The 11,710-nt window shown below is 37.4% G+C and overlaps 1 protein-coding gene across 1 annotated transcript; it reads left to right on the top strand.

Annotated features, from left to right (window-relative positions):
- Positions 1-4,372: 4,372 nt before the first annotated feature.
- On the top strand, positions 4,373-9,883 carry LOC149422675 (uncharacterized). Its single transcript, XM_089633987.1, has 3 exons — positions 4,373-4,378; positions 6,430-7,965; positions 9,848-9,883. Exons 1-3 carry the CDS (start codon positions 4,373-4,375, stop codon positions 9,881-9,883), a joined length of 1,578 nt encoding a protein of 525 aa, XP_089490113.1.
- The last annotated feature ends 1,827 nt before the right edge of the window (positions 9,884-11,710 follow it).

Below are 11,710 nucleotides of genomic sequence, written 5' to 3'. Positions count from 1 at the left end.
ATTTGCTGGTCCTTCCAATTTCTTAATAAATTCTTAAGATTTAGAAGTAAAGTTTTTTTAGCACACTCAGCGATAAGAGCCAGTTGTTTCACAGAATTAAATTAAAGCTATGTTTCAAGTTTTGTGAAAGTTCCATTCAAGTACTGTTATTGTGTCAATTTTAAGAAGCTACTGGCCCATAATGGTGGTTGTGTTCCCACAAACAGTTCTCCAACTCGTTGTGGAAGGAGATTATAAATAATTGGTTCTTTGTGATAAATCAGGGATTTATTAATGGTGACTCGATAGTCGACTTAACTAGAAGCTGGCTAATTGAGATCTGAGACACTGAGTTTGTCTGAGAGCATTCTAACTGGTCCTGGCGACTACTTAACTGGCTACTAGCTGCCATCTTGCGGACTAACACGCAAGCTGTATGCACTGCCCTCTATGAGTGCATCTGTGCAGCTCTTACTTCCCAACATGGTATAATAACAGAACTTGAATTTTTCAAATTCTGTGAAGCAACCCGTCCTAAGTTTTTCAAGGATTTGGTTTTTAAAATTATTTTGCAATTTGTGCGTACATAATATATTTTATATAATATTATACCTATTCAAAATTTTATTGTAACATTTCTTTTTTGTGTTTATTTATAATGCAAATGAATAACATGTATATATTGATGATATAATAATATGATGTCATTCTGTAACATTAAATGGTGTTTAAATAAACTGTCTGAAATTTAACAATAATTTATTTGTTACTCTTTTATGAAGGCGGGTTTGGGTACCGTTGCACACGGTATTTATTGTGTAATCTACTCCTCTGCCATATGTCACTCCAAGTGGTTCGCTACGTTTGGTGACTAAGCAGGGTTGCCGGGGTTCATGTGGTATTGTTTTTCTAGGTCTTGTTGGTTGATGCGTCTGCCCACCTACTATGTGGCAGGCTTGTTCGGGAGATACTGGTTGAGGGAGACTCTTTGACTTCTCCAACAGAACTCTATCGTCCCATCGCCCTGCACTGCATTGGGATTCATAACTCCGTCACTCTTGGATACATTGACCCCCAAATTCGTACACACCCCTCATACCTGTTTCCTTCCCAGAATTTCCCCTCCTTTATTTCCTTTTCCTCCACACAGAATCCCCAAAGATGACATTGGCCATGTGGTATGTCCAGTTAAATAACACCTAAAAGGTCCTGAAAATAATTTCCACTTATTATTGGCAAGAATTACTGTTTACCGTTTGCGGGGTATGATTTCTCTATAAACAAAAATGTTCTAATCCTACAGTCAATTGATTTAAGCCTTAGACACATTACGCTATATAATGCGCGCATAGTTTGGGCGATGCATATACGTATTATATGTTGGTGGTGACACACTACGTTTAATCTTCCTCGGGAGAGGGGGTCAGATCAATTGGGGGACTGCAGCGGAATATCATTTCTTTGTATGGGATCTGTCACTTCGACAGATGACAGCCGCGATGATTATGTAATTACGGCGCTCGCGTAAATTGTTCTGGCCCCTCTCCTGCCGTAGGGATAAATAAATAAATATCGCCTGGCTAGCAGTCCTGGCTGGCAACACTTATAACACATCATATTTTTAGGTGTGACCTGTATGGGATTTTATGGCAAGCAATATGGAGAGATATAAAACGCTTTGAACTTACGTCATCTGTCACTTCTTTTATTCATGGTATTTGTGAATCTTTGCCATAGATCACCCTAAGTGATTCGCAGGGGAGCCCGGGTTCATGGGGGGAGGATTTTATAGGTCTCGGCGGCGGATACGACTGCCCACCTACTGTGTGGTTACTGGTGGAGGAAGATTTTTTTTACATCTCCAGCAGGACTCTCTCGACGTATCGCCTCGCACCGCAGTGGGAGGGATGAATTCAAACGTCCTTCTCTCCTGGATACACTGGCGGACAGATCCCCAGATACTTACCCACCCCTCACACCCTTTTCCTTCCCAGATTTTCCTCTCCTTCCTTTCCTTAAAAATCCTTTACACAGCATCGCCAAAGACGACATAGGCCCTGAAGGAAATTATTGTAAAAAGAAGAGTTATATACGTATTCAGTTTTGAATTATTTCAGACAGGCGGATATTGCATTAGGGCTAAGCACAAAATGAATGTCACGTGAAATGTAATCATAATTTAACAAATAAATTATAATTCAGATACCTAATCAATGTTCAGTATATTGTGACATATTTGTAATCTTTTATCTTAATACGTATAATTTAAATAAATCTGGTGAATACCAGAAATATGCATTTTGTGACGTGCAAAGCCGACAATTGCCTCTCACTAAAATACCAAAACCACACCACAGAAAAGATAAATGATTATATTTATAACTTCAGTCATTTTTTGTAAATTGGACTGTCACATAGAATTAAAATAATTTTCTCTAAAAATAATTATGTTATAGATGGGTACTTTATCGCTTGTCTGAATTCTTGATCCATTAGTCCCTGTTTTGAAAATGATAAAATAATTTTCTGTTGATATATTATATTGTAGTTAGGTACTTTATAGCTTGTCTGAATTCTTGAAACATTGGTTCCAATTGTCATAAAGCAATTAAAATATATATTTTTTTACTATTTATTAAATGTAAGTACTTCTCGCTTGTCTGGATTCTTGACACGATCAGTTCCAATTATAAAATGACACTAATTCAAAATAAATCGGAGTTCATTGAACCAAACATATCTTCCATAATATTGTTTCCGTTAAATTTCTTGTGATTTGGCAGAACCAGATTATCCTGAAGTAATTTAATGAGTTATGTATGTTATTTTTTTGAGTGAAACTTTACACAGGTCTCCCAAATCATTTTTCTTAAGTAAGCTCCCCACAAGAGTCCCTGACGAAAAAGAAAGTCATCTTTGGGGGTGCTGTGTTGTACCAGCCACGTAGTAGTTGGGCAAACGCATCCGCCGCCATGACCTAGACAAACCTCACCCCGATGAACCCGGGCACCCCTGATAAGTCACCAAACGTAGCGAACCACTTGGGGTGACATATGGCAGAGGTGTTGGTTATCTAATAAATGGTTCCCGGGGCGGCGATACCCAAACCCGCCTCCTAAATTGGATCTACTTAAAATTCACAAACAATTTACACTATCTAAAGAGTACTCGTTTTGGAATTTCATACATTACACTATTTAAAAAAATATTATTGATTTATTTCCGTATCATTTTTTCAAATGAAGCCTTAATTTTGAAACTAATTACTTTTCTATTTCTCCTTGAAAACAAAGTGTTAAAAATAATTTATAAAAGTAGGATAATTTAACCACGTCTTATGGTAATTAATATTGTGCTCCATTGCAGATCCTCCTTCGTTGTCATAAATGACGCATGCACCAGAAAAAGTACAACGGAACTTTCAGAAGCAATACCTTCACAAAAGAGATGTCGATGGCGCCTTGATTACAGGCAATATTTTAACACCAATGTTATTAATAAGAAAACGATTTTATTTTTTATATCACCTTCGTGAAATGTCATTCGAAGAACGCTTTACAAATCTAGAAAAAAACTTGAAATTATGGATAAATTAATTAAACTGGTAGGTACATATTATATTGGCTATGAAAAAATTGTCAATAGAAATATAAATTTTACGCCGACGAACCGACCATATTACTACATGTTCAAGAATTCCGGTGCACCATCACAGGGTAACGATTCTCAAATTCAGGCCGCTCGCAATCGTCGTCGAAAGTAAATACATCGGTCGAAGCTCTTATTCTTGAGTCTCGTCGAAGGTACATACTTACATACGCCGAAAGTCAGAAGTCATACGATTTGAACAACGAGCGGGTCGAACAACGAGTGAACAGCTTTAATAAAAATCAATTTCGATATCTCACATCTGCCTGGCGTCCCGTGACGGTTATTTTATTTTTATTGCTTTTTAAAAAGTTTGCAACAACTACTTACAAAAGTGACATTTATAGTTCTAGCCCGCACAACGCGCGTGAGCCGCCCCCAACTAACGCCTTGCCAAGGCGAGGGTCCTGAGTTCAAATCCTAGATGCGACCGTATCTTTTTCAAATTTTCGTTTAAAAATCGCTAATATTGTCTTAAATAATTAAACATAATTTACTTGCGCACGTTTGGATTTAAACCCGCGACCAGTTTGTAATCGAGAGACTTACCCATCCAACATAAAGGCCATTAACCGATACACTATTAAAGCCAAAATTCTTTTCACACACTTTATTTAGCCTTTTGATTTCTTAATTATTTATTTGCTAAGTTGAGAGCGGCTCACGTGCGTTGAGCGCGTAAATTTGATAATTTTTCGACAAATGTTACTTATAATGAATTTATTTTTTGAACAGTCTTCCGACCATGGCTGTTAGTAGGTAATTTCGTGTATCTGCCTAATATTACGACCTATTTAATTACAATAGCATTGAAACCTTTCAGTCTACCTAGCTAAAGAATAGTTGCTTTATTAGTATCGTGACAAAAACGAACATAAAATGACCGTTTACTTGCGTTTTCAAACAATTATGAATTTATGAGTTTTCCTTCGATGTAAGTTTCTTTACGTTGTGGAATTAGTTGTGGCCAGACCTAAACTTTGGATATTTTTGAAGATGATTAGTTTTTGAGAATAATCCAACTTCAATAAGATGCATTACATAAACGTAAGTTGTTTTTCTCAAATTTGAATGTAGATTAAAATAACTTCGCACCCCATTTCGTATTATAACATTATCTTATTATTCACGAAAATGTTCACGTAAGCGTGATATTGTTAATAATATAATTAATTAATAATACGTAGTTTAATCCCCTTTGACATAATGTAATAATTAGCAGATAAGGAAGTGATTATTATAAAAATAACTTATTTATGTAAAAATGAATAAGTAATCTGAATTCATTACAATTAGCGTGTGAAATTGAAAACAATATCTTACATACCTACTCACACATTTTACTTAGGTAACTTATTTATACAGGTTTTCCAATAAGAGGTGTTATTTTGAATAGCCCGCCATTTCGGTAGATGTTACTTTTGAAGCTGTCATTTTTTGACATTTGACAAGTAAAAACTACGCCATTAATAAAAATGGAACGATACACGCTTCAACAACGCATTGAAATTATTAAAATTTACTTGAGTGAATCAAATGCAAATCATCTTGAGTGATGAGGCCCATTTCCACCTCGGTGGCTTCGTCAACAAGCAAAATTGTCTGAGGCTCGGAAAACCAAAGAGTTATTGTTGAAAAGCCTCTCTATCCTCAACGTGTGACTGTTTGGTGCGGTTTATGGTCCGGCGGAGTCATTGGACCTTACTTTTTCGAAAATGAGGCTGGAGCAACAGTTACGGTGAATGGATTGCTCTATCGTGAGATGATTAATGATTTTTTATGGCCGGAATTGGATGGTATATATCTGGACAACGTTTACTTTCAACAAGGCGGTGCTACGTGCCACACAAGTAACGAAACCATTGGTCTTTTACGATTGAATGTCAAAATAACACCTCTTATTGGAAAACCCTGTAGTAAGCCAAATACCAGCAAATGTGGAATTTTCAGAACCATAAACCATAAAAATGTGAAAATTTGTAGGTACCTACTTGAACACAATAAATTATTCAGCGGTATAACACTAATTTATCCGGATAAGCACCAGTCTTTTTTTTATTTTGGAAAACTAAATTTAATTTTAAGTTTATCTGTTTTAAATATTCAATAATATTATATTTATAAATAAACTGTTTTCTTAGTTATTTAACAAATATCTTTCATTACTTAGATGGGTATTTACTTATTGTACCACACTCGGCTTCGCCAGAGATTTAAATACCCGTTCGAAATTACGGAGGTTTTTTTAATGGTTTATCAATGATAATCTATAAAAAATACTTATCTGCTTTTAAGTACCTAGCTTTTAGATTTTTTCAAAATGTTAAGCCGCACACCAGTCCCAACTGCTCCTAACCGTCCGGAGCCAGTGAAACTTTGTCATCCCCAATTGGGGTATGTTGAGAGGCTGAAGGTAGGAGGGAGGGGAAACAGATGGGGAAGAGGGAGATGGGGAAGTACTTGGCTATTCATATCTGGTCACCAAACACGGCCAAAGCCATTTCAAGCAACGTTTCAATTCTGAATGGTGGTCTTACACCAGGGCGATACTAAGAATATCTTCCGCTCTGGAACGTGCCGCAAATATACTATATCATATTTTATATGAGTAAATTGTGAAATAACACAAATTAATCGAAATTAAAATGACTTGCGCACGTCAAGATTTGAACCCACGACCTCCGGCTTGCGAATCGAGATCCTTACTTCTCGACCACGAAAACCGTCAAAATGATGCATTGTGTTTTATAGTTGGTTAATGACTTATTTTATTGCATGTGAAAATGTGACCAATGCTTGCAGGCAGCTGGTCGGCTGGCGATACAGTGGTTGTTCGTTGCGCTGGTGCTCTGGGGACTGCTCACCCTCATGAGCCTAGACACGCTGCTCCCCTGGAGGGACGACAGTCCTGCCGGGGGCTCCCCTACCCCACTCGAACTCCCGATGCAGCTGTTTCAGGTCCAGGAGGCGTTCAACCTCACGGCCCTCCAGCTGCGCGGCGTGGACCCACGCCTGCCGCCCTCAGACTGGGAGGAGTTCACGGAGATCAACCGCGCATACCCTAGTCTCCCCATCCTCTTTTTTGAAAGAACCAGGAAAAATCATAACCTTATGTTCTATAAGAACAAAACCTGCGCACCTCTCCCCTCGGCGTACATGGTAGACTTCGACAACACGTACTGGCAAACCTTGCACTCCAGCGACGGGGTGTTCTATATTTACAAGGCTTATTACGACTCCCGCAGGAAATCCATCATAGGCGCCAGTGTGCGTATCTTGGCTATGGTCAACAGGGTTTCTCCACAGGTGACGACCTACTGTCAATTCTGGTTTGAATCTCAAAATGAACCCGTAATTGTCAAACGTTACGATTACAAGTACATCTGGAAGCCCGAGATGGGACCTTACGTAGACGGAGTTCTTCAGCCATATTTGGTGACCTGCAAAATTCCGTCAGAGTATATCTTTAAGGTGCCTGTCGCCGTGTCATTGGTGGAATCGGAATGTAGTAGTGCTAAAAACTTTCTGCGAGTTATCAACGAGGTTCCGGAGAATAAAGGAACATTTGCCGTGTGTGTGAGGGGACGACATCTGCTTGAAGATACGTCGCCGAGGTTAATCGAATGGATGGAGTTTCTCTATGTTTTGGGAGCTGAAAAAATATTTTTTTACAATTTCTTCACACATCCAAACATTTCAAAAGTTATCGATCATTACGTGGCCTTGGGCAAAGCAGAAGTAACATCGATCAGTCTACCCGGAGGAAGACCCAACTTTCCGCTGCTGCAGCATTATTATCTGTCACATCACCCTCACCAGCAATACGTCAATGAGATTATTCTTTACAATGATTGCTTGTACAGGAATCTGAACTCTTACAAATATGTCATCCCATTAGATGTAGACGAAGTGGTGGTGCCGGTGAACAACGGAGACTGGACTTCACTTTTGGACAGCATTACGTCCAATCTTGAAGGAGAGGCAGATAAGGTCTACGCCTCCTATAATGTCCTCCAATCTCACTTCTTGGATAAATTACAAGATGGCCAAGCGTTCGAATTTTGGGATATTCCATATTTCATGCATATTCTTCAGCATGTGTATCGAACGAGCGAGTTAAGATCTTCCAATGATGATGATTATTCCAAAGCCTTTTATGATACTGAGCGGGTTATTTCTCTGTACGACAGGTTTCCCGTCCACGTGCACGATTATATCCAGGACACTTATTTCATAAGCAACGAGTCCGCGAAGGTACACAGTTACAGCAAGGATTGCATCGAGGGATTGGACGAAGATTGTGAAGTAATCAGGACAAATCCTGTGGAGGATAGAACCGTTTGGAATTACAAAACGATTCTAATTAACCGCACTATACAAGCTTTACAAGATATGGGTTTTTTTTACAGTGATGATTAAGTCCATTCTCTAATACTGATTAATTGATCAAGTATTTCATTTTGCATGAAGAAATTATTTCCAAAATTTTGACTATTTTGGGTAATTGAACGTCGTTCTTCAGTAGTTAGCCTAAAATTTTAAACCAGGATGTATTTTTCTTTACAGTTAGTAAATAGACCATTCAGCTGTTATACTGATCAGATTTTATAACGCTTGTTTTTCTATTGTTAATAAGTTAGAATCTATATAAATAAAAATGTGAATGTTCGTTTGTTCAACATCTTAAATCTCCGAAAGTTCTACACTGATTGCTTTGAAATTTGACACAACGTCGCATTCTAATATGTTTGTGTTTTTGTGTACCAATATTATATAGATGTCACCTGTGGACATTTAAAAACATGTGTTTTAAACAAAAAAGAGCGCCATCTGTTGGAGGTAAAAGTAAAATTGGCTATTGTTTCTCAATCTTCATAGACAGACGGGTTACGGCTAGTTATTAATATTTGATTGTTTTTAAAGAATTTTATTTAGAACAAAGTAAAAAAAGTTTTCATAATAAATATCATATTGTTTTATATCATATAGCAAAGGAGTTTTGACTATCTGGAGCGTAGGGTTGCTGTAAATCAATTTGGGGAACGTTTTGAGTACGACCATAATGGAAAAGAGGAATAAGAAGAAAAGGAAAAAGTAGGTTTGGGAAGTCTATTATATTGGGTATATTATCCTTTCTGTTCGATTTAATTCTGAATTGTGTTCTATCACAGTTGTAGTTTTATTTGGTTCAATGTGTGTAATATGTACCTGTTTTGATTGATTTAAATTCAAACCCCTTACTTATAAATGTGTTTACAATTTTATACATTAATGGAAGTTTAACAGTTGCGTAAAATTAAATACACGTATATAAAAATGTATAAAAAAAAAGAAAAAGTGTTTTATTCATCAATTTCTCAGAATCAGCGCACATTAGCCCATTGGCACATTAGCGTTCAATTAAAAAATATATTTTAAACCTTCAATGAGACTGTTAAACAAATTATTTAGGAATATTATCGTAAGAACATTCAATTTGATAAACGAAAATGGTTTCATCAAAGGAATCCTGAATGGTTCCGGGATGGACGTGTATTCTTCCTACATACCATACTAAAACTATCATAGGCATTATTATAATATATTATTATTTATGCCATTCCTGGCCATTATGGCCTTCTGGAGATGGGCGCCCATCTAACATCTTTCAAGAGATTATGTATAGTCTTATTATATTTTGCAACCATTTAGGGTGCGCCTGTCTCTCTTATGGACATCGTATATCGTCATCCCATTTTATCGTTCTCACTATTCGTTTCACAGTTCTAAATATGAAATTTAAACAAAGAAAGGTCAGACTTTTGGATCACGAAACACGCCCACATCACATTTCTTGTGTTTTATTTTTATTCAGTGGTCATTTCCAACAGAATGGGTGAAAAGTACCTACCTACTCAAACTGCTTTCGACAGCTCTGAAATTAAATTGCTATCGCTCAAGATTGTAGGTGGGTACTCATATTATATCATTTAATTACAGTCAAGATAGAACTCCATTCAAAATAACGAGATGAAACTGGATTGTGACGTTATTAATGACATTACAAACAATATCATTTTTCAAATTTAGGGCCTCAAAAATTTGGCAAAACACACACCTGCTCGATCGGTGGAAATCTCCAGGCCTCGGTCATTCTCAAGTAAGCAGAAAATTGAACAAAGTAAACAGATTGTGTGTTGACTTTGAAACATTAATAATATAATGAAATACTCATATACAGACAATCCACGAAGCTGGAACCAGAGAAACTATCTAAACAAATTCTTAGCCAAATGTCAACCACCATACACGTTTTGGTGAGGGAGGTTAAAATCACATTAAATCATTAGGAAACATCTTCAGGGATCCTTAACCAGGCCTACGTCAAATAGTGTCCGGAGCAGACACAATTTTGGCTACCCTAAAAATCTAAAACCTTCGCTATTCCTACTTGGACTAGCTTAAACCAATTGAGACCTTTTATAACCAGCATGATGATGCAAATGATTTAATTAGGTTCATGATCTTGTGTGTTATATTCGCATGAAAATAACACCTACCCATGGATAAAGAAACATAACTTGAACCTTGATCTCTAACCCTTTTATACTTTTTATAAATATTTGATCACTACATAATCCCACACTAGTGAATACTATTTAACGTTCTTGTGGTAAGTAAGATATGTAATTTAAAAGTCTTGATAACTTCTTCCGGTTTTAAAAACTTGCAGTATCAATTCTGCTGCGAATAGAGTTTTTTTAATGTTTCTGGATTTCACCCTTCAACCTAAGTCGTCTAAATGCTCGTCATTTTGACGAACGTTAGCTATCTGGGGTTAACTTCTGTATTAGCATTAGGGCCTAGTCTAACATGAGTATTAATGCCATGGCTACATCCTCGTTAAGTCACATCCGCTCCTCGTTTTACTGAACATACAGGGTGCGCCAGAGAAACTTACTTATTTGAAAGTTCAATAAAAACAAAAGCACTGTAGTTATTGTTGTAATTCTTTTTTTATTTGAAAATGCAATGTACCAAGTTTTTTTTTATACTGTCTAAAAAATTACATCTTTTAAATGGCGACCCTCATCGCGCATACACTGGTTAAGTCGTTTTTTGAAGTTTTCGTCCACTCTTCTCAGCATATCAATCGGAATATTGGCAATAGCATCAGGAATGTTGTTCTTCAGGTAATCTATGGTCCGTGGTCGATCGACATAAACAAGGGATTTCAAATAACCCCATAAAAAAAATCACATGGAGTTAAATCCGGAGAGCGCGCCGGCCATGGGAGATCGTCTTGGAGAGAGATGAGGCGGTTGGGGAAATGTTGTCGCAGCAAATTCATGCCCGCTGCTCTCTAGAGAAACTTACACAGCATAATGGCAACTGACGAGAATGGGAAACAAACTTGGGGACGTCTTTCTCCAGATGCGCCCCCTCCCGCCCCTCTACCTGCCCAACTCAACAGTCGGGAATTTTTTCAAATAAGTAAGTTTCTCTGGCGCACCCTGTACATATCCTTCAACCAGTATATTATGAGTATCAGGGCCTTAACCAAATCTACGTTAAGTCATATCTACTCCTCGCTTTACTGAGCATGCATATCCTTCAACCAGTCTATTATGAGTATTAGGTCCTTAACTAAATCTACGTTAAGTTACATCTACTCCTCGCTTTACTGAGCATGCATATCCTTCAACCAGTCTATTATGAGTATTAGGTCCTTAACCAAATCTACGTTAAGTCACATCTACTCCTCGCTTTACTGAGCATGCATATCCTTCAACCAGTCTATTATGAGTATTAGGGCCTTAACCAAATCTACGTTAAGTCACATCTACTCCTCGCTTTACTGAGCATGCATATCCTTCAACCAGTCTATTATGAGTATTAGGGCCTTAACCAAATCTACGTTAAGTCACATCTACTCCTCGCTTTACTGAGCATGCATATCCTTCAACCAGTCTATTATGAGTATTAGGTCCTTAACTAAATCTACGTTAAGTTACATCTACTCCTCGCTTTACTGAGCATGCATATCCTTCAACCAGTCTATTATGAGTATTAGGTCCTTAACCAAATCTACGTTAAGTCACAT

Source organism: Hesperophylax consimilis, chromosome 7 (assembly GCF_061612785.1).
Source record: "Hesperophylax consimilis isolate HC1 chromosome 7, BYU_Hcon_1.0, whole genome shotgun sequence".
NCBI lineage: Eukaryota > Metazoa > Arthropoda > Insecta > Trichoptera > Limnephilidae > Hesperophylax > Hesperophylax consimilis.
Note: the sequence above shows the minus strand (reverse complement) of the source record. Positions and strands in the feature narration are given on the sequence as shown.

Excerpts from the sequence above, each read along its gene's own strand:
- LOC149422675 (XM_089633987.1), top strand. Across the intron at positions 7,966-9,847 it reads ATCCTGTGGAGGATAGAACC|ACAATCCACGAAGCTGGAAC; the intron begins GTTTGGAATTAC and ends ACTCATATACAG.